Genomic DNA, 23,591 nt, shown 5'->3' on the forward strand with positions numbered 1-23,591 from the left:
TAAAATACACACTTATTCATCAAGCAGCACTTCAAGCTAACCATATACTATACAATGTAGCTATACAATCTTTGTAAAAAAAAAAAAAAAAATGAAATGAGCATAAACCTAAACAATCCAATCTTTTTGTATCGAATCCCACAGGCCCTTTCACAACATAGCTGATAGTAGATCAAATGGAGATTGTAAAATCAGCTTGTATTGTGTATTGTCAGCTTAAAGGGGTTGTAAAGTCAGAAGATTTTTTTATCTTGCTGCATTCCATGCATTAAGATAAAAAAACCTCTGTGTGCAGCAGCCCTTCTCAGCCTCCCTAATTCTTGCCTAAGGTCCCTCTTTATCCAGCATTGTACACGAGTGTCTCAGCCGTTTAGGACTCTCCCTCCTGATTGGCTGGCACCATTGGCTCCTGCTGCTGTCAATCAAAGTCAGTTTAGCCAATCAGTAGAGAGAGAGAGGGGGCGGGTCGAACTACAGCTCTGTGTCTGAATGCTCAGCTTGAATACCCCCATAGCAAGCTGCTTGCTGTGGGGGCACTCAACAGGAGCAGTGTTGCCAATAGACCAGATTGAAGTTTACTGACACAACACCCAAAATTTACTGGAATGGCCAAGTTTTTGCTGGCATTTCCAAAAGTTACAAAAGTACATTTTTAAGTGCAAACAAATACAATATGCAATTGGCAATGTGATTTAGGGTAGATATGATAATAAAAAAAAAAAAACATTTCTGTTTTATTTTCGATGTAGTAAGTAATTAGCTCAGGGACAGGACTCCCTGAGCTAATACATATGAAATTGACTCTCAGGCCCCATACTCACGACCAAACATGTCTGCTGAAACTGGCCCGCAGGCCAGTTTTAGCAGACATGTTTGGTCGTGTGTGGGCGCGAGCGGGCCGAATTCCAGCAAACATTTGCCCGCCGGGCCTTTTCCCAGCAGACAAATATTCCTGGACTTGTTTTAAAACAGTCCGCTGGAATTCTGCCCGCTCGGACATGTACGGTCGTCAGTACAGACCTACCGTACATGTCCAGGCGCCCGCCGTCCCTCGCATGCGTCGAATGACTTCGACGCATGCGTGGAAGCATTTTAAAGGCGGGCTGCCCACGTCGCCGCGTCATTGTCGCGGCGACACCGCGTCATCGACGCGGCGACACCGCGGACACGCCCCGCGTATTGTTTACGCGCGGACTTCTGTACGATGGTGTGTACAACCATCGTACAGAAGCCCTCTGGCAGACATGTATGGTGAAAACGGTCCGACGGACCGCTTTCACCATACATGTTTGTCCGTGTGTACCCGGCCTCACAGTGACACTGACAGCAGTGTGCAGCAGCACAGGTGATGATGACAGCTCACCGACACAACACGTCCCCTCCTGAGTCACAGTGACAGTCTCACTCCATACCAGGTGGTCCACTCCAGTCCAAACAGCACTGACAGTCCCGCTGTCTGCTTGTTTTGCTCCATTCCGCAAACCTGCACACGAGGCTTTGGCCAGTCTACTTGGCTCCCTTTCACCATGACATCACGCAACACACTCAGGCATCACCTGATCCCACCCACACCTCCTGAACACTCTGTAGCAGGCACTCGGATGGTCTCGGCCGGCTCTGGATCAGGCGTCACAGCCATATTTTTCACTGGCAAATTTGTCCTGTCATTGGCATTTACTGGAAAGAGAAAAGTGCCCTTTTTTTTTACTGGCTGCCATTAAAAATACTGACGGTTGAACAGGAGGAAGGGACCAGGAGCACAGAAGAGACACCTAAAAAGAGGAGGGTCGAAGCTGCTCTCTGCAAATCCACTGCAACAGAGCAGGTAAGTATAACATGTTTGTTATTTTTATAGAACAACAAAATGAAACTTTACAATCACTTTAAGCAGGTCATCGATTAACCAACTTTCTTTCCTTTAAACGTGGGTTGAAGGGAAGAAAATTGCTCAATTACATCATCAATGCATTCAATGTTGATGGGGGAATCCCTCCCGTGGAGCTATTGTATTCTGGTTTCGTCAGAATACAATTATCACTGCTTGCGGCTACAGTGATCGCAAGAAAAAAATCCCAAAAGACTGGTTGTACTGAAGTCGATCGATGGATCAACTTCAGTACTATCAGCCTGCCCATAAATGGATCTAGAATTGTCCATTTTCGACTGAACTGGCCAAATATCAATCCATCTATGGCCAGCTATAGACTTCTTAAAGTAAGCCTAAAGCTAAAATTCAGACACATAAAAGACACAAATTCTTGCAGCTTTTTTTTTAATATATCATTCAATCTATTTTTTTTTAAAACAAGCAGTGCAAGTCGCTGAATTTGACCCATCATCTCCCTCTTGGCTTCCAATGTGCTGTATATCAGGACTCAGATTGGAAGGGGAGAAGCATAACAAAGAGTTGTGCTGCAGTGCCTATGTTCTAACAAAGAACAGACTGATAAGAGAAAGCAGAGTGACAGAGAGATAAGCTCATCAGCCTGCTGCTTCTCATTTCAGTGGTCATCTGACACTAAACTTTATTAGGTGGATTCAGGTAGGCGGGCGCATAGCTGCGGCAGGGTAGCGTATGGCATTTACACTACGCCGCCGTAAGTTAGCGAGGCAAGTACATGATTCACAAAGTACTTGCCTGCTAAGATACGGCGGCGTAGCGTAAATCGGGCGGGCGTAAGCGCGCATAATTCAAATTCGGCTGAGGGGGCGTGTTTTTTTTATGCTAATGGGGGGTGACCTGACGTGATTGACGTATTTTACAAACGGCGCATGCGCCGTCTGTGTACATATCCCAGTGTGCATTGCGGCAAAGTACGCTGCACGGTCCTATTGGTTTTAACGTGGACGTAAATTACGTCCAGCCCTATTCACGGACAACTTACGCAAACGACGTAAAATTTTCAAATTTCGACGCGGGAACGACGGACATACTTAACATTACTATTCCAGCTATTTGTTGTAATAACTTTAGGCCTGAAAGTGCGTTATGTAAATGGCGTATCTTTACTGCGTGGGGCAAGCGTACGTTCGTGAATCGGCGTATCTACTCATTTACATATTCTAGGCCGACCGCAATGGAAGTGCCACCTAGCGGTCAGCCTAAAAAGTACACTTTAGGATACGACGGTGTAAGACACTTACGCCGCTCGTATCTGAGCCTAATTTAAGCGTATCTGGTTACCAGAATACGCTTAAATTTGCGTCGGCGCAGATTCAGACTTAGGCTGGCGTATCTACTGATACGCCAGCCTAAGTCTATCTGAATCCACCTATATATGTAGAATCTCAGTCTCAGCCGCTTACTATCAAAAAAGTCACCAAGAATGCACTAGTTGGCTTCTGAACAACCTTATCTCCACATCATAGGCTTTTGCATACAAGTATTCTGCTGGACTAAAATATTGCTAATATTTTGTGTCAAACTATATGAAATTATTTGATAAAAACCAGAACAAAATATATTTTTTAGTTGTAGCACCAGATGCTGAGCTTTACTTTGTAGCAAGTATGGCAGTATAGAGTGCTCTAGATAAGTGGGCTAGATATTTGTTGTTCACCTTTTGACAGCTTCCATGACACTGTTATATTCCTCACTTTCTTTGTCCTCGGGGAGCAGCAGAGCAGCCATACCACCTGTAGCCAGGGCTCCTCGCCGATGGCATGTCTGGACCAGTAAATCCATGTAGCTTTTGAGGAACTTTTTTTCCATGTTTACATACTTACTGCGATCTGGCAGTAAGAACTCCAATCTATGTCCTAAAATTATGTAAAAAAAATCATAAATATAAACATAGAAAAATACATTTTTATTTTTTAGAAGCAATGGAAGAAAAAGCAAATTTTACATAATATTATATTTTTCCCAACACACAACTCATCCCACTTAACAGCTGGGTTCACACTATCACATGTGATTCGCACTGCATTGCTTTGCAGATCACATGCGATGTCTGTGTGATGCAAATTCAGCCATTCAGGACCACTGGAATCGGATCGCATGGGTGTTCACACCTATGTGATCTGATTCCTGCACTATTTCACAGTTCGCATTGTGATCTATGAACCAATCTGGGGGTGTCATCAACTTTACATTGACACCCCCAGCGGTTCACAGATGTTCATAAAAGTTGAATGTAGGATGGATGACCGCACTCCAAAAACCGTACAGGTTGTCTTTTATTAAATGAACAGCAAATACATCACCGAATCATAGCAACAGAAACAGAGGAACAGCCGACGTTTCGCACAAAATCAGTGCTTATTCATGGCTGATGTTAATGTTAACCAGTGTGTGATTAAGGTGAAAACCAGCACTGAATCGCAGGGTTTACCGCATTGCACCAGTGTGAGCCTGGCAAATTCAGAAGCAGAACACAGACTGGGGTTTGCATATAGAACCTGGCCATCTATCAAATAAAAGAACAAGCGATTATTTAAAGATAGATGGCTGATCAGAGATAGATAAAAGTAGAACTTGCCCTACTTTTTTCTGTCAATTTCCAGACGTATAATTGACTAGCAGTCATAAGGGTAGTAGACTGATGTTGCACAACATTCAATAATCGAAATGTGGCATTCTACCTCTCTTAGGTTGCATTCATACATGAGGGTTTTGTAGCTCCAAAATGCTGGAGGAGAAAAAAAAACATTATACTCTATGGAGTTGGTTTAAGTTTTCACTCCAACTCCACCTGAAGCCAAATGCCTGATGTTAAAAAAAAATGTTTAGAGCTTCTTTTGTAGCTTAACTTGGGCAGATTGGTGCGTATTTTAAGTGTATTTCCCGCATTGAAGCTTGCGTTTTCTGTGTTTTATCACACGTTTTTTATTGTTTCTCTGCTCCGATGCAATAATTAAATGAAAGTAAATAGTAATAATAAATAAATAATAATCATAAGTAAAATAAATCAATGTTAAATAGTAAATAAAATTAAACAAATAAACCCTAACCCTAACAAATTAATTAACCCCTATACCTAACAATAAAAAAAAATTATATTAATGATAATAATAATATTAATAATAATAATACATTTAATTAATTCAACCCTAACCCTACCCCAAACGCCCCCCCCCCCCATAAATAAATAAATAAATAATAAACGCAGATGAAAAAGCTGAAAAACATAGCAACAAATAATGCACCATTTGATGGTATTTTTCTCTATTGGCTAAAAAAATAAAAAAATGTCAACGCTCAAAAAGCTGTACAAAAACATGCAAAAAACTCTCAAAACGCACAGAAAAACTAGCAAAAACGCTTTTTCTTTGTCATTTGAACTAGAAAAGTTCATTGGGCCAGATTCACATAGAAGATCGGCGGCATAACGTATCGTAGATACGTTACACCGCCGCAATTTCTCTTTCGTTCATAGACGGACACAGCCTCCTTTGACCTTAGGGTTATGCTTCTTCCTACCAGGAGATTTAGGCAGAATTCTTACAGCACTTAAGGTGTTAAAAACTTTCCTTCATGCCGCTCCTCCCAGGGGGCATGGCTCCCCCAGGCATAACCCACACCCTGCTCCAGCAGCTTCAGTTTGTTTCTGCCTAACCGTCAGGAGAGTCAGGCTCTCTCTGGAGTCCTGGACTCTGGAGTTTTTTCTTGCAAATTTTTTTGCATCTTGCGAGTTTTTTCCTCGCTTTTTTATTTTTATTTTTATTTTTGAATCCTGCGATTCTTCTATCAACAGCCGACTGGGTGACAGGCTGGGTCTTCGACCCTTGTAGTCCTCCCAGGTTCGGCCTTCGAGCGTGTGCCGGCCCTCAGCTCCGCTTTGGGACATCCACGACAGGCCCCGTGGCTCCAGGGGCGGCCGGGGAACTTCGGTTCTAGGGCACACATATGACCGGTCTCTATGGCCTTGTCACAGTGTGTCTGGCTGACAACCATGCCGTTCGCGGACGTTGGTTCTGTCTGGGATACCTCCAGCCGGGTAGTCGCAGGACAGGTAAGTAGTGGCCCCTTACTCAGGTAAGTGGTCTGGCTGGAATGTTTTCCCTTGGGAGGTCGACTGAGGGTTTTTCCCTGCTTTCCTCTCTCCCTTATTCCTCTCCCTCCTTCCCCCTTTGGGTGACGGCTGTGCAGGGGGTTTTTTTTCCCTGGGGCTCATTTTTTTCACTCGGGTATGGCTGGGGCTGTTCTGTGTCGCTGCAGGGGACTGTGGTGGTCATTCTGGGCATTTTTGTGTGTGCTGTGTGCTGTTTTGGTGTACTGTCTTTTTTGGGTACACTGTCTTTTAAAAACTGCGCAATGGCGGCCATTTTGCCGGAGCCGCGCTTGTGTTATTCGGCGGCCATTTTCTTGTGGCCGGCGCCGTTTTCAGCACTAGTTCGGCCTCTAGTGGCCGTTTCGGCGGGGAAAAAGACCGCGAATCCTCTGAGGGGACAGACGCAGCGCTGCAGCTTCTCCTCAGCACACACTTGTCCTTCACAGACCGTGCTGTACCAGGGGGGTGGTGAGTCTCAGGGGTCCCCATACTGTTCTCTAGCGGCCGGGAGGTGACCTGTGGGGGACTTTTTTCCTGCCATTGGCAGGGGGGGTGACACGGCAGCTGCAATATGGAGCCTGAATCAGGCCCCTCATTCCTCACAATGCCGGAATTAACCCTTAGCGCCCCTTCCCCTGCCACATCTGTTGAGTCGGTGTCGGCTGTCCTGGAGTCTTTTCTCACCAGGTTTGAAGCTGCCAGTGCTCGGTTGGGGGGTAAAAAGCGCCCCCCCCGGAGGCTGTTTCTGGGGATATCTCTGACGCAGAATCTGATAGCGCTGTTGCTGCTTCTGGTTCTGTCATGTCAGAGGATGCGGGCTTCACCCACATGGACAGCGAGGATGACTCTGCTGCGGAGTCTGCTGACAAGGAATTTGTTGGAGCTCTTATTACTGCGGTACGTGAGACTCTTCATTTAGAGGATGTGGCGGAGACACCAGCGGTGTCGGTCCCTTTTGGATTCCGCAAACCACCGCGTACCGCTAAGGTATTCCCCTGTGTTCCTTACCTGGACAATATGTTGTATAAGGAATGGGATACACCGCAAAAGGCTTTTACTGTTCCTAAAAGCTTTGCTACCCGTTACCCCCTGGAGGAGGACTTTTTAAAAAAGTGGGTCACTCCTCCGTCGGTGGACCCTCCTGTGTCCAGACTGAGTAAGGCTACTACGTTGCCTGTGGAGGGGGCTCCTGCTTTCAAGGACCCCGCTGATAGGAGAGTGGAGGCCGTGGCCCGCTCCCTGTTCTCGGTGGTGGGTTCGGCGGTAAGGCCGGCTCTGGCCGGAGCCCTGGTTGCTCAGACGCTAACTGAAAGGGCGAAGCTCCTGCTGCAGGATCTGGAGGTCCAAGGTGCTTCCGAGTCCTCTAGGGACCTGGCTGAGCAGTTGATTCAGGGTCAGAAGTTTCTCTGTGAGGCGGCTATGGATTCGATTCCTTTGCTTTCCAGGGCTCCTGTCTACGCAGTGGTTCTGCGCCGCCTTATGTGGCTGAAGTGCTGGTCGGCTGACCAGTCCTCAAAAAAGGCCTTGGTGGATTTGCCCTTTAAGGGCGGACGGCTCTTTGGGGCATCCCTGGATGACATCATTAAGGATGCCACTGGAGGTAAGAGCACCTTGCTCCCTCAGTCGGGGAAGGGTAAGGAACCTCGCCGCAAGCAAGGTCCTACTTTTACTACCCCTAAGCGTTTTTTTCGTGCGCCCAGCGCGGCTGGAAAAGGTCCGCAAGGTGCAAAAGCCCCTGCTGCCGGGCGTAAGCGCCCCTGGTTTAACAAACCAAACAAGCCTGCGGACAAGCCTGCTTCCGCATGAAGGTCTGCCCTCGTCCGGGTCTCAGGTGGGGGGACGGCTTCACGACTTCGCGGATCGGTGGAATTCTCTTCTGACCGACCGTTGGGTTTGCGAGGTGGTCGCCTCGGGGTACAAGATAGAGTTCCTCTCTTGTCCCCCAAACAGATTTTTTCCATCCAACCTCCAGCTTCCTCCGGATCGTCGGCTGGCCCTGTCCGGGGCTGTCCAGGATCTTCTGGACAGGGGGGTGGTTGTGCCGGTTCCCTCGCTGGAACGGTTTCGGGGGTTCTACTCCAATCTGTTCGTGGTCCCCAAGAAGGGAGGGGTTCGCCCTGTCCTGGACCTAAAGGCCCTCAACTCCTTTGTCAAGGTGCAGCGATTCAGGATGGAGTCGGTCCGTTCTATCATAGCGGCCCTCCACCAGGGGGACTTCATGGCGTCCTTGGACATCATGGACGCATACCTGCATGTCCCCGTTTGCACAAGCCACCAAGGTATCTGCGCTTTGCGATCGGGGAGGACCACTATCAATTCGTGGCCCTCCCGTTCGGGCTGGCGTCGGCACCACGGGTGTTCACCAAGGTGCTCGCCCCGATCCTGGCCTTGCTAAGGCAGCGAGGGATCGCTATCGTGGGATACCTGGACGACCTTCTCCTGAGAGCTTCTTCAGGCTCAGAGTTAGAGGAGGACGTGTCCATCACGTGTCGGACTCTGCAGGAGTTCGGCTGGCTTCTGAATCTCAAAAAATCAGTGTTGGTTCCGTCCCAGAGGCTGGAACACCTGGGGATGGTTTTGGATTCGGGGGAGGCAAAAGTGTTCCTCCCATCGGGAAAACTGCGGACCCTGCAATCTGCAGTGAGACAGTTGTCGACCCAGAAGTAGTCGTCTCATCGCTTCTGCATGCGGGTTCTGGGTCTGATGGTGGCCTCCTTCGAGGCGGTTCCGTATGCCCAATTCCACACCAGGGTACTACAGAAGGAGATTCTGTCACGATGGGACAGGGTCCCATCTTCTCTGGATCGCCAGATTCGGTTGAGCCATCTGGCCAAGTCTTCCCTGGCATGGTGGCTGACGTCTCCGGTGCTTCGGTCCGGGAAGTCTTTTCTTCCGTGCCGCTGGACAGTGGTCACGACGGATGCCAGCCTCTTCGGCTGGGGGCGCGTCTGGGGCACCCAGTCAGCCCAGGGGCGCTGGACTCAGGAGGAGTCCCGCCTGCCGATCAATATCCTGGAGCTCCGAGCGATCAAGCTGTGCCTTGTCAGGTGGTCCCTGGAGCTGCAGGGCCGTCCTGTCAGGATCCGTCCTGTCGCTCACATATTTCGGTGGGCCGAAAGGTCCGTTCCGGACCTGTCGGCGGTATACATTCCGGGAGTTCTGAATTGGCAAGCCGACTTCCTGAGTCGCACGACTCTGGATCAAGGGGAGTGGTCTCTCCACCCGGAGGTGTTTCAGATCCTGTGCCTAAATTGGGGCACTCCAGACGTAGACCTTCTGGCGTCCCGTCTCAATCGGAAGGTGCCACGGTTTGTGGCCAGGTCAAGGGACCCGTGGGCAGACGCGTCAGACGCGTTGGTGGCTCCCTGGGGTCAATATCACCTGATTTACGCCTTCCCTCCTCTAAGGCTCCTACCCCGCCTGCTGCGCAGGGTGGAAGCCGAAGGGATTCCAAAGATCCTGATCGCCCCAGATTGGCCGCGTCGCTCTTGGTACGCGGACCTGGTACGTCTGGTGGCAGACGCCCCCTGGCGCCTGCCTCTGAGGGAAGATCTCCTGTCTCAGGGCCCGATCTTCCATCCTGCTTTACGGTCACTGGCTTTAACGGCGTGGCTGTTGAAAACCAGGTACTGAAGGACCGGGGGCCTGTCGGGCCCGGTAATCTCTACCATGATGCGTGCACGGAAGTCCACTTCTCGAAAAATTTACCATCGTACATGGAAAGCATACATCTCTATGTGTGAGGAGATGAAGTGGCACCCCCGTACTTACGTGGTGTCCCGGATCCTGCTGTTCCTACAGCGGGGAGTGGACCAGGCTCTTGCCTTGAGCACGATCAAGTCAGATTTCTGCTCTGGCTGTTTATTTTCAGCGTCCCGTGGCAGCGCACTCTTTGGTTCGCACGTTTGTGCAGGGGGTCCGGCATGTGGCCCCCCCGGTGCGCCCTCCGCTACCTTCTTGGGACTTGAACTTGGTCCTCTCGGCGCTTCAGCGTGCCCCCTTTGAGGACATTCGGGAGATCCCCTTGCTGACTTTGTCGCAGAAGGTGGTCTTTCTGGTAGCTATTACCTCTATCAGACGTGTGTCTGAACTGGCGGCCCTGTCTTGCAAGGCCCCCTACTTGGTCATCCATCAGGATAAGGCGGTGCTGCGCCCGCGACCTTCTTTTCTTCCGAAGGTCGTTTCGGCCTTTCACATTAACGAGGACATTGTTGTTCAATCATTATGTCCTCAGCCGAAGAACCCGAAGGAAGACGTTTTACATTCTCTGGATGTGGTTCGGGCCCTTCGAGTTTACTTGTCGGCGACAGCTCCGTTCTGGAAGTCGGATTCGCTGTTCGTGTCTGTGTCCGGTCCCAGTAAGGGCCTGGCAGTCTCGTCGGCCACCATTTCCAGGTGGATCCGACAGGTTGTGCTTCAGGCCTACGCCCTGAAGGGGCGGGCGCCTCCCTTTCGGGTCACGGCGCATTCGACCAGGGCGATCGGGGCCTCCTGGGCTTTCCGACACCAAGCCTCTGTGTTACAGGTGTGTAAGGCTGCGACCTGGTCGTCGGTCCACACTTTTTCAAAGTTTTATAAGGTGGATGTGAGTGCATCTTCTGATGCCTCATTCGGCCGCAGGGTATTACAGGCGGCAGTTTAAGGTTGGAGTTCCTCCGTTGAGTAACTCCGGTTTTGTTTGGGGTGTAACCTGTTGTTTGCTGTGTGGTTTTTTCCCACCCCTCGTTTTTTGACACTGCTTGGGGACGTCCCTAAGGTCAAAGGAGGCTGTGTCCGTCTATGAACGAAAGAGAAAAAAGGATTTTTGTACTCACCGTAAAATCCATTTCTCTGAGTTCATAGACGGACACAGCACCCACCCCTCCTTGGTTTGTACTGTTTGTTACGAACTGAAGCTGCTGGAGCAGGGTGTGGGTTATGCCTGGGGGAGCCACGCCCCCTGGGAGGAGCGGCATGAAGGAAAGTTTTTAACACCTTAAGTGCTGTAAGAATTCTGCCTAAATCTCCTGGTAGGAAGAAGCATAACCCTAAGGTCAAAGGAGGCTGTGTCCGTCTATGAACTCAGAGAAATGGATTTTACGGTGAGTACAAAAATCCTTTTTTTTCATCGCAAGTGCCTGATTCAAAAAGGACTTGCGGTGAAAACCTACCGCCCATGCTCCGTTTCCGAACTCCCGTCGTGCATTGCGCGCCGTGACGTCATTTTTTCGAACGGCGACGCGCGTAGCGTAATTCCGTATTCCCGGACGGATTACGCAAACGACGTTGATTTTTAAATTTCGACGCGGGAACGATGGCCATACTTTAGACAGCAATACGCTTGCTGACTAAAGTTAGGGCACCTAAAACGACGACTAACTAGACTAGCGGCGACGTAGCGAATGCGAAAATCCGTCGTGAATCGCCGTAACTCCTAATTTGCATACCCGACGCTGGTTTACGACGCAAACTCCCCCCAGCGGCGGCCGCGGTATTGCATCCTAAGATCCGACAGTGTAAAACAATTACACCTGTTGGATCTTCTGGCTATCTATGCGTAACTGATTCTATGAATCTTTCGCATAGATAGAAACAGAGATACAACGGCGTATCAGCAGATACGCCGTCGTATCTCCACTGTGAATCTGGCCCATTGCGCCTAAGCAGTATATGAAAAATCTACCTTTTATCTTGAAAATTATCAGTGTATTTCCTATGCCTATGTACTTCTGTGCCTACGATCTCATAGCTGTATACCTGCAGTGTGAGATCACCTAAAGCACTTGCTGCCTCCAACTCCTAGTCTTACAAGATTTGGAGTGAGATATGGTGATGTGACTTTGACGCGGCTTGCTGGAAAGGGCACACTGTACCTGTGGATATGCAGTACAAGGATCTCCCTGCTTCTGCTTTATTTATTCTGTGGCCCTGTGCTTTCTGCACCTTCCCTCTTCTGCTTCATACTCCCCACCAGTTATCAGATCACCAAACAACAGAGAGGCAACTCCATCATAAGGAAGCAAATTCACATTCCTCTACCAAGATGTATATCTCTACACAGAGACACACAATGCAGAACAAGGTATGATAAATCAGTACCAGGAATGCAATCAAATACAGGGAGCTCATAGGCCACACTGATAACTAGTCTTTTGTTCTCTGCTTGCCTTTTTGTCTGTTCAGTTCTTTTTTACATTTGCAGAGGAAAACAAAGTCAAAAGAAAATATATTCTTGTGTAGGTGTCCCAATAACCTTCTAATTACTTAGGTGCCTTACTAAATGCTACCATTTGGCATGCAATAAGTAAGTAAAAGTGTATTAATTACCAAACTTGTTAACAAAAGATGCAGAGTAATCCCAGATGCCACAGTTCAGCCCAGCAGAATGTTGTCTAAGCTCATACAGGATTTCTTCCATTTCAAAGGAAGCCAACACACTTTCGATTAGCACTGTAGCCTTTATGCTTCCCAAGGGTAGGTTAAGCTACATAGGGAAAACAAACTGAATCAACTAGTGTATACAATCAGGAATTATCAAAGTTTAAACAAGTCACTCCTTTTTAAACCTTCCACTAGTGGGATTTCAACACCAAGGAAAAGAACATACCTTTTTAAGGAATATTTACAGTATAATAAATTCGCTGGTCTCTGTGTACTCGGTCAGATACCCACCTGTACTTCGCTGTTTGCACAAACTCATGGAGAATTGGAGTGGTTATAATTACAGAGCTAGTGACACTCCTACCCAGACAATATTCAATGTCCTCCTATTATAGGTCACCCAATACTTTGCGAGTTAGTCAGCAACACATTGTAAAATTGTTCTGGAGAATTACTAGGTCTAGCATCCCCAGTACCACTTTTTTCACTAAACTAACAGGAGGATAGGTGCCCTTAAAGGGTTTGTAACCCTATATTATGCTTTGCTGTCAGCCCCCCTATTTTAAGCTGCCACCCTGCATTGTATAAGTGTTTGTTAGAATCAATGCCTCTAAATATCTTTTTGTGAAGAACCTTCAGGCTGTTAACGTGATTCCCGGCAGCTCTGCTATTGTGACCCAGGGCTACAGCAAAAGGAGCCAAGCTCTCCCTCTGACGTCAGCCGGGAGTCATGTGACCGCTGCGCTACCCCCCCCCCTGCTGTAGTCCTGGATCGAAATAGCAGAACGTACGGGAGTTACATGACCGGCCTGAAGATACAGCGCAAAAAGGTATTTAGAGGCTTTGTTTCTAACAAATACACAGTGCAGGATGGCAGCTTAAAAGGGGCTGGCAGCATTTTTTTTTAAATTGTATTTTCTTTACTAACAGCAGGGGGGTGGGGCAGAGACAGAGACATAGACTTCCAAGCTGATGGGCAGGGAGAGAGGATGGGGGGAGAGCAGAAAGGAGACACAACAGATGACAGAGGCACGTAAACTGACCACTGTGTCAGGGCTCAGCAGCCATGCTAAACTGTGGTCAGTTTACAGGGGGGAGGACATAAACTGTCAGGATCAGCCAGGTTCTTTATAGTTTCCAGAGGGGCAGGTTAGACAGCATAAGCAATGTGCTGTTTACACTGCTATAAAGAAACAGGATCTCTATGTATTATTTTTTTTGGAGGGGGACCACGAAATTTAAAGTGTCACTAAACCCACATCATAAGAAACTATCAATGCTGTATTACATGCTGTTCATACTCAGTCAGTCACTATGGGATTTCTGTATTCTGCAAAAAAAACTTGTTTGATCCTGCTGCTCTCTATCTCCTTCTTCTGTCCAAGTCCCCAATGTAGTTGGGGATTTTGCAGAGCAGTTTTGGCAGCTCTGCACATGCTCAGGTTTCAGCGAGTCTCAATGCTGAGCATTTCTCCCTATCAGTTCTCAGCAGCGCATGTTATGATAGAGTCACACATGTGGGTGTATCTTATTACGTAGGCAGTCTCTCATTTGACTGACCATATGATAGCTCATCCTTCTTTTCAATCTGGTACTTCATGGGGTTCCAGTCAGTATACCATTTCCTGACCCTAGAAGGCATTAAAGGATAACTAAACCCAAAAACAAAATGTAATATATGGCAGCTTACCGTCCACAAATGTGGTGGATGCATTTGTTTTCTTTTTTTTCAAGCTAAGAATATAAGAAATGCAGTGTCCTCGTCACTTTCTGTTTACTGCAATATCTTCCTTGCTAGCTTTTTTCTGTAAACTGCCTCTCAGGTAATAGAGAAGAAGAGATGCGGACATGTTTGTAGCCCATAACTGGGAAGCAGCCCAGGGTGACTACCTTGGCTCCCTCTATAAATACATGGAAGAGTGATGTAGCCACCCATGGGCAGTATGTTAGTTGCAGAATAAGTTGCAGGGGAGTATGTTCGTTGCAGGATTACCAGACGAAAATAAATCAAAAAGAAGATTAAAATTAGAAAATAAAAGAGGGGACCAATAAACCACCAGGGACTAGTAAGCTGTGATATATACAGTATATTTTTTGTTTTGGGTTTAAATAAGCTTTAGGCCTCATGCACACTGGACGATTTTTCAGCTGCTCCTAAGGACGCATGATGTTTTTTTTCCCCTGCCTCTAAACACCCCTGCATGTTAGTCAATGTCTCCATGCACACATCGGCTTTTAGAGGAGTTAAGTGGCAAACGTGTTTAGAGGCAGGGAAAAAAAAAAAAACGCCAGTGTGTCCAGGACTAGTACTGCTTGGACCTTGAAGAAGGGGGTACACCCCGAACGTTTGTCTGGAAAATCTGGATGTTAGTGCAAATGAAAAAAAACAGCATAAAACATCACAGACTGTTTCAGTGTCCACCTAAAGCTGAAATATTTGTATGAGTTGAAATGGCCTTTTATTGGCCTTTAAAAATATTGTAGATATCAGATGTAGCAAAAGATGTGGCTGAGTGTCCAAATCATAGAAGAGATTAATAATTTTTTTAAATCCCCTTTAAATATTATTTGATAGTTACCGTATTTATCGGCGTATAACGCGCACAGGCGTATAACACGCACCCTAACTTTAAGAGGAAAGTTTCAGTAAAAAAACTATCCACAGCCCCCTGCGTATAACACGCAGGCACAGTTTACCCTCTATTTTCAAGGTAAAAAAAGTGAGCGTTATACGCCAATAAATACAGTATGTATACTGCAGACCTACCGCATGGTGTACATTGCAATAATACTCTGATTATAAAGCACGTAAATATAACAGCTTTACCAGAATGCAATACAATTATCATATCACCTTTTCCTCGGTCCATACAAATATCTGATTCCACAGTCTGGCCTCGTGGTAACTTTCCACCTGGAATAAATTTAAATTCTGTTACATTATTTGCATGTAAAATTTGACACTTTGCACTCAGGGATAAACAGTGTTTTGACCAATTTGTCTTTCAGAGGCAAAATGCGTCTGAATTTGCATGAGGCAGTTCCTGAGAAAGTCAGAAACACAACCGGTTAAACTGTGCCTGAATTAAACTGACATTTACTTTGAAGTTTAAAAAAACTATTGTTTTTGTTTTATGTTATAGGTATATACTTCTGTAGCAATGTTCCGCTCCTCTAGAGGCCTAATGGTGTCCTTCACAGTCAGGGAGAGCTGACATCCTTCTTGGTAGAGTGGATTACAAGGCATGGTGGGTGTGATACAAGTTGAAGTGATGGGCGCCAGACACTTTTTGAATGCAAAGAGATTTATTTTGTCTTGAACAAAAACTGTGGGAGAGAGGGTTAGGGCCAGGCCACCCCTAAGTAGATGCAATGATAATTGGCAGACTCCGAGACTTCTATAGGTAGACAGCTATACAGGGGAAGGCCTCCAGCTGGATACCACGTCTGTATAGGTAGGACCGCTGTCTTCTATGGCAACAAATCTTGCAACAGTCACTAACGGTATTTGTACTTAACTATTGGTAACACAGATAGTTCTCCTCACACGCTAGAGTCTCTCACTGTAGGTCTTCACTCACTGAGCTCCCAGTCTCTTACTATACTCTCAGACCCAATCGACACTGGATCCAATGAGCTCTTCCACTTTCACTACTCAGTATCTTCCTCAAGCGTCATCCTGCTTCCCTGCTGCTGGGTCCCTGGCTTGGCACTCACAGATACTCTTTAAACATCACCCCTGCTGACCCCCTAGGTCCCTATCTTGGCACTCACTGATGCTCCTCAAGCATCACCTTTCCTGTCCCGCTGGGTCCCTGACTTGGCACTTGCTGAAGTTTTCCCACTTCTTCACCGTCTCCGGCTGGTGAGAAGACTGCTCTGGTACTGGCTTCAGCTCCTTACTAGTGGTCTACAGTAACAAGGTCGATGAGCCCTTAGTGGCAACAGCTTCCCCTCTACCTCCGACCTCAACTGGTTCCCTATCCAGCTGAACCGTTACTCTCAGTTGGACTCCAATCCTGCAGTCCCAACTCTGCGCTGCTTCTCCTGCTTCTAGATAGGTCCTTAGACAGCCTAGCAGCCAGATGTCCCTGTGATAGGCCTCAGGATTCAGGCTTAGCAGCCAGGGGGAGCATAACACACAACTACCCAGACAGCCGTCCAGGTGGCACAGAAACCCAATCACCTGATTACACCCAAATAAATAGCCCCCACCGAGCAGGCCCGAGGGGCTTAAAGAAACCCCTGCCCATTGGCTATGACACTTCATCTATTTGTAACCTGACCTATCTAATGTCACCAGCATAACGCCACCTAGCGACAGAAGAGAGAAGGTGCAGTAAGTCCAGAACTGACTTTTACTGCAGAACCTGGCCTAAGAGCTGACATATATTTTACCTTTGATAAATAGAAAAAGGGTCCACTTTTACTTTCATAAAGTCTTCTTCCTGTATGGTATATCAGTAGACCGAAATCAAAGAGAGGACCAGGGATCTCCCTGCCTTTTACCTGTAAAGAAGTTATTAGAGTCAGTAACACTATTTCCAGAGCCTATTATGTACACACTGGACATTATAATGATAAATGTTTTTTTTTGTGACTGAGCAATAATTAATTACAGCAGTAATCCATATCCAAAGCTTTACATAGACAATGTTCACCTGTGAATACATGATGAAAAAGACCAACAACTGTTTTCACAAAGGATCACAGCCGAAACATGTAGGAGACTTTGTACAGTAGGCAACCCTGGCCCCAGGTTTATTTCAGAGGACAAACAATAGCACTTAGGAGTAAAATATCAAACTAATCCCAAGTATGATTGCCACAAGGTCTTCTGGAGTCCACAAGTAAAATAGCTGATTAAAAAAATTAAAGCTGATCTTGTTAAATTTACTAAGAAGTAATGGCAGCATGTATTGTATGGTAGATGAGGTAGCGCCATTTCATACAATTCTGGTAAGGTTTAATTAGGAAATAATGGATTCAATGTGCATTGTTATCACAAATTACCAGCATATTGTGCTCCACCATGTTCCAGGCTCTTGGTCTAAGCATTAACACTGGGGCCTCTGAGATTGGTGGTATACCTGTAGGTAGATTAACACACATACAATGAGATACAGATAATGTGTGTAATTTATTTAATGTTGTTCAGGAGCATATGTGCAGTATGTTACCTGGTACCTTGTTATAAACAACTTGGTAGACATTAAAAATTCCCTTTATCTGATTGACAAATGTCGGACAGTTTCCATCATCAAAGTCCACCTAAGTAAAAAAAAATATAAGAATCCATTGGATTAGCTGCCATCATATAATAACTGATTACTAAATGTTCAGCTTAGGTTTAATTAATGTGCTTAATAAGTATGTTGTGATCTTGAGTGATTATTAAAGTGGTTGTTAAGCCACTCTAACCTGTATACACCATCAGCACTGCCTCTTATTGTAGTGTCCCCCTCTGTGTATGATTTAAAAAAATAAATGCTGCAAATACCAAGTTTCACTGCCGAGATTGCAATCACATGACTGTCCAGCCTTCTCCTTTCCTCCTTTGAGAGATTCAGTGGGCAGGGCTGAGATTGCCCCGCTGATGTCAGTCTAGATGGGAGGAGGAGGGGAGGAGAGAGATGGCTGGTCTTGTGATTGCAATCTCGAGTCTTAAATTAGTTATTTACTGTATTTATATTCATAAATCATTCACAGAGGGGGACACTGCACTAGGAGGCAGTGCTGATGGTGTATACAGGTTAGTGTTATTAGAGAATCATGGGGGGGGGGGGTGGCTCACACACAGAAAGAAAGGGGAGGTGGAGGAGGAGGACACAGGAGAAGAGAGGAGATAGCAGGCTGCTGCTGATGAAGGCACATAATCTGACCACAGTGTCAGGGATCAGTAGCCATGAAACACTGTGGTCTGTTTACAGAGGGGTGGGGAGAAACTGGCAGGATCAGCCAGCTTTTTTAGGTGTTACAGGGGGCCAAATGACACAGGGTAAGCACTGTGTCATATACCATGCTTTAAAGGAGCAGGATCCATTTTTTTTCTGTTGTGATAACAAATTCAGGGGTAGTAACAATTTTAGTGAGATCCTGCCAGTTCGAACTTCGTTTTAGGGCTGGTCGGCCCACTTTTAATTAACATGTACGGTAAGTAAAAGTTTAACAGAAAACTTGCCCACACAGGGGCTTCCACTATCAAAAGAATTAACACAAAAATGAAGAATGAAAAGTAATCTGGCTCCCTCTTCAGCAGCACGGCTGCTTTTTTCACTGGTCCCTCAGACTGTCCCACCCTGCTCTCCTGGCTTTCTGGGCTCTCCTGGCTCACTCAGCTTGTAGTTACATCAGCCTGCTGCATGGGCCAACTTCCAGGCCTCTCAACAGTGGATCTCTTGGCACCCCAGGCTCTCTCACTTTTCCAAGACCTCTAGATTTCCTTAGTTCCTTGAACTCACCTAGCCGTCCAGGCTCTACCAGACTTGCTTAGCCGCCTCAACCCTCTCAGCCAGATGGACATGGAATCTCTCCTCCAGTATAGAGTGCTGTCTCTTGAGTGAGCACACCCATGTCTCCAGATAGGAGCTCTAAACAATGCCCAAGTCCTTTATTTTAAGAGCTGTGTGCACCCTAACTCACAGCCTGCTGGTCTCATGCAAGATATGGACACTAGGTTGGAGATTTCTTTCCTCTCAAAACTCTTTGAAGTCTCCAAACTCTAAACCTATTTCGGGAATATCAAAACCTGGAGAAAGCTGTAAAAACATTTTATTCCGCTCATAATTAATACTCGGGAGCCTCTCAGTCTGCATACATGCATAATCTGTGTCATTTATTTTTCCATTTTCACAGCGGCAGGGCATCGCATTGTCACAATGTACCGTACATAAAACGTAATATACTACAGATCTTTGACTACTTATAATCTTACTTAAAGCGGGAGTTCACCCTAAAAATATTTTTTAACCTTAGATTGATGCTCATTTTGTCTAGGGGAATCGGCTATTTTTTTTAAAATCGAAGCAGTACTTACCGTTTTAGAGAGCGATCTTCTCCGCCGCTTCCGGGTATGGTCTTCGGGACTGGGCGTTCCTATTTGATTGACAGTCTTCCGACAGGCTTCCGACGGTCGCATCCATCGCGTCACGAGTAGCCGAAAGAAGCCGAACGTCGGTGCGGCTCTATACGGCGCCTGCGCACCGACGTTCGGCTACTTTCGGAAAATCGTGACACGATAGATGCGACCGTCGAAAGCCTGTCGGAAGACTGTCAATCAAATAGGAACGCCCAGTCCCGCAGCCCATACCCGGAAGCGGCGGAGAAGATCGCTCTCTAAAACGGTAAGTACAGCTTCGATTTTAAAAAAACTAGCCGATTCCCCTAGACAAAATGAGCATGAATCTAAGGTTAAAAATTAACATTTCCGGGTGAACCTCCACTTTAAAACTAGATTTCTGTTTAAAGAAAGCAGAATTTAAAAGCTATCAAAAACAGTTTCTTACTCACATATATCAGATATGAAAATTATTGTAGAAGTATTTTTTTTTAATAACCAACATGTCATACTAACCTTCTTTGTGCAATGGTTTTGCACAGAGCAGCCCCAAATCTTCCTCTTCAGGGGTGCCCACCCCTCCTCACCCCTGCCGAGTGCCTTCATATTAAGACGCTTGCTATGGGGACACTTGTGCAGGCTTGATTCTGAGCCGACAGATGCAAGGGGTTTTCACTATCAAAAGAAGTAGCACAAAAATAATGCAAAGCCACCTGGCTCCCTCTTCAGCAGCAAAGGCAGCAGCTGGGGGTATACACATGCAGTGGCCATTGTGAGGCAAAAATTATAGCCCCTGTCTCAGCGGGCACAAATTGCAAATGCTTTGATTGGGACAGCCCCCCCATCCTTTCAATTTATACAAAACTGGCCTGTTTTGGAAAATGCAAGCCTTACTGTATTTAGTAATATACATGTCCAAATTGGTACCCTCCACTCAAAACATTCAGAACAGCATTTAATGAGATGAAGGTAAAAAAGGGGTTTGATGTAACATAAAAGATTTTCTGCATGCTGACCACTAGTATAAACTGTACCTGAATTCCTTGGGCAGACGACAGTAGGGCTTGGTGAAAACGTTCAGTCTGACAAGGTGCTGTATCACCAATATCCACATGTCTGTTCTGCAGTCTTTGGGGAACAGCTGCAACCCTCCAGTGTGGATCATTTCGAATGTGAGTGTTTTCCAGAGGGAAGTCTGGATAACCATTTTTCATGTCAAGCTCAACTTTCCGTGCTGCTCGTTGCCACAAAATCTGCAAATGTGTCATAACACCAACACAAACATAAAATTAGGTTGACAATTCCTAATAAACAGACAAAGGAAGCTTTGGACCCATAATATAGCTATGAAATACATTTATTCTGTGTGCCCTAATAATGGGCCAGATTCACAAAGAGATACGACGGTGTATCTACAGATACACCATCGTATCTCTGACTTACACTGGTCCTATCTATGCGCCTGATTCATAGAATCAGTTACGCATAGATAGGGCTAGATCCGACAGCGTCGAATTTGAATTTTCCTACGTTGTTTGCGTACGCCGATTCACAAACACGCGCGTCGCAAGTCCCGCTCACGTCGCAACCACTGACGTCCTAGTGACGTCAGTGGGAGCAATGCACGCCGGGAAATTCCCCGGATGGCGCCTGCGCATTTAAATCGGCGCGGGAACGCGCCTGATTTAAATAGTACACTCCCCTAGCCGCGGAATTTGAATTCCGCCGGGGGAGTTAGGATCCGCCGTCGCAAGTTTGGAGGTAAGTTGTTTGTGAATTAGCCACTTGCCTCCTAAACTTGCGGGAGCGGATCTTAATTCACGTAGATCGAGCGGATCTATAGATCCGCTGCGCTACGTGAATCTGGCCCAATATGTTTACTGTGAGCTGTCTAGTTGGGCAAGTATGGGATCAGAAGGGGTGGTTTATTACCTAATGAAGAAACCCACAAAAATGTAAAATATTGCATGTTATTCCACTGCTTATGCCTGCTGGTAGGACACTAAGCACCAAACTTTGCCTTGTGCATTAACAACAATGAGGAATAAGTAGTACTGTAAAGGTGGTGATGGTAGTAGATGAGGATATATTCAAGGCATGCCTTTGGTGCAGAGGCGTAACTAGAACCTTCAGGGCCCCGGTGCAAGAAACCATAAAGGGTCCCCCTAGTTCTGACACTGGCGTCAGTAGTTTGTTTTATTTTCGTTTTAATTTCTTTACCATCTTATTTGATATTTTTTTACAATATTTTTAGGAGCCCAATTGGGGGGCTTTGGTGAAATATCAGCGGACTAAATAGACCTTTTATGTTTCACCTTTGAGACAGACAAAAGAGGTTGAGGACACAACCCTCAATCTCCATCTCTGCAGACTCAGCTACACAGAATGTAATGGGTAGGAATAGCTCTGTACAGAACTTTCTGTCCATGCATAAACTGAAGCATAGTAAACACAGTCTACTATTCCTCAGTTATGGATGAACAGAGTCAGTGATTGTTACGGATCGCTGACTCAGTAAATGACAGGAAGACGGGGGGGAATCAGTTCTTCTACATCAGTGGTTCTCAGCCTCAGTCCTCAAGTACCCACAACGGGCCATGTTTTCAGGTTTTCCTTTACTTTGCACAGCTGTTTTAAATCCATATCTATGACATGGTATTAATAAGAGCTATTTTATCTAAGGGAAGTTCCCAAAACATGGCCCGTTGGGGGTACTTGAGGACTAATGTTGAGAACCACTGCTCTACATGCTGCTACAGGGGGTATACAGGTGGGGCTGCAAGGGGCCCCTGGAGTACGGGGCTGGGTCGCAATTGTGACCCCTGTAGCTATGTCCCTGTCTGTGCTTTTGTCAGTTCTCAACTAAACTTTTGAGCCCTCAATGGGCTGGAGATAATATGTGCAACACTAGCCAACTGCAGATAAAACAGGGGCCAAGATGGCACTGTCTTATGGTGGCCATACACTATACGAAAAATCTGGTCCTTTAGACAGTTTGTTCGTTCTTTGGACAGTTAATGGGCACAAATTTGATAATCGTTGGGGACGTTTTTGAGCTAAAAAACAAAGGACAAGTTTGGAAATTTTTTGCCGAATGAACGATAAATTGAAAGGTTAATTTGTTTCCCATCCAAACTGTTTGCACTAGGTATATGTAAAAATACGACCAAAAAATGTATTACTTTATGTCCACTGAATGATTTATTGGTCATTACATAATGGCTCTATTGTTTGCGCCCACAGCCGAATGTTCGTTTTTTCGAAAATGGGTTCGACCGATTTTGCGTATAGTGTATGGCCAGCATTAGGCTAAAAGAAAAGAAGGGTTTAGCTTCTTGTTAAAACATTTACTGCATTTTAGATGATATTTGAAAAAACTGTGATTTTGGTTCACGCATATGAATTTATCATGGATGAACTTAGAAGGCTTTAAAACTAAATCCAACACAAGAACATTTTTTGCAGTGATCTATTAGAGATATCATTCCCCATAAATAAATAAACATTTAGCTAATTTATAAGCTGTATTAGTTACTGCATAGAAGGTCAAATTATAACAGCACACATAAAAACAAAAAATAAAATACATAAAGAAAGAAAATTACCATATCATGAGCAATAGTGTAGCCAGTAAGGACCATTCACACCAACCTCAATGTGTTGTGACGTATTAAAGCACATTGGAACGTGCTGCCAAAGAATACAACATGTCCTGATTTTTTCAGTGCACAACAAAACTGTGTATTGGTATGAACAGCAGCAATAGGGCAGAAGGCAAAATATTCCATGTCTGAGGTTTAAAACCACTTTAAGGCACATGCGTTAATGTGTGTTGCATTAAAGCAGGCCATTCGAATTAAAGGACTGGAAATGTACAAATAATGACATGCACCAAATCTGGCAATGCAACATGCCAGAACGCATGTATTGGAGCTGTCTTGCTTTATTGAATTTAGGCGCTTTTAAAAATGGTAAGGTACACATGTTAATGTGTGTTGCGCTAATGCACTAATGCACATAAGGTGTCTTACCATACATTGGGGGCAGTGTTGCCAACCGTCCGTATTTTTACGGACAGTTCGTAAAAACTGGCATTTTTCCCCCCGTTCGTAAATGTCTGTGGTTGCGGGAATGTGCCAGGAAAAATAGCTGAGATTGGTTCGGCTTGGAACTATGCATGG

General features: G+C 45.9%; 1 protein-coding gene across 2 annotated transcripts in view; it reads right to left on the reverse strand.

Annotated features, from left to right (window-relative positions):
* Positions 1-23,591, reverse strand: part of LOC120919121 (malate synthase-like) — a 65,030-nt gene that overhangs the window by 32,610 nt on the left and 8,829 nt on the right. For both annotated transcript variants that reach the window (XM_040331154.1, XM_040331146.1), the window contains exons 3-9: positions 20,445-20,663; positions 17,534-17,624; positions 17,367-17,443; positions 16,752-16,862; positions 15,208-15,267; positions 12,300-12,456; positions 3,561-3,759 (exon numbers count right to left, since the gene is read on the reverse strand). In XM_040331154.1, coding sequence (XP_040187088.1) covers positions 3,561-3,759; positions 12,300-12,456; positions 15,208-15,267; positions 16,752-16,862; positions 17,367-17,443; positions 17,534-17,624; positions 20,445-20,663 — 914 coding nt within the window. The remainder of the gene's footprint in view (positions 1-3,560; positions 3,760-12,299; positions 12,457-15,207; positions 15,268-16,751; positions 16,863-17,366; positions 17,444-17,533; positions 17,625-20,444; positions 20,664-23,591) is intronic.

This window comes from Rana temporaria, chromosome 1 (assembly GCF_905171775.1).
Source record: "Rana temporaria chromosome 1, aRanTem1.1, whole genome shotgun sequence".
NCBI lineage: Eukaryota > Metazoa > Chordata > Amphibia > Anura > Ranidae > Rana > Rana temporaria.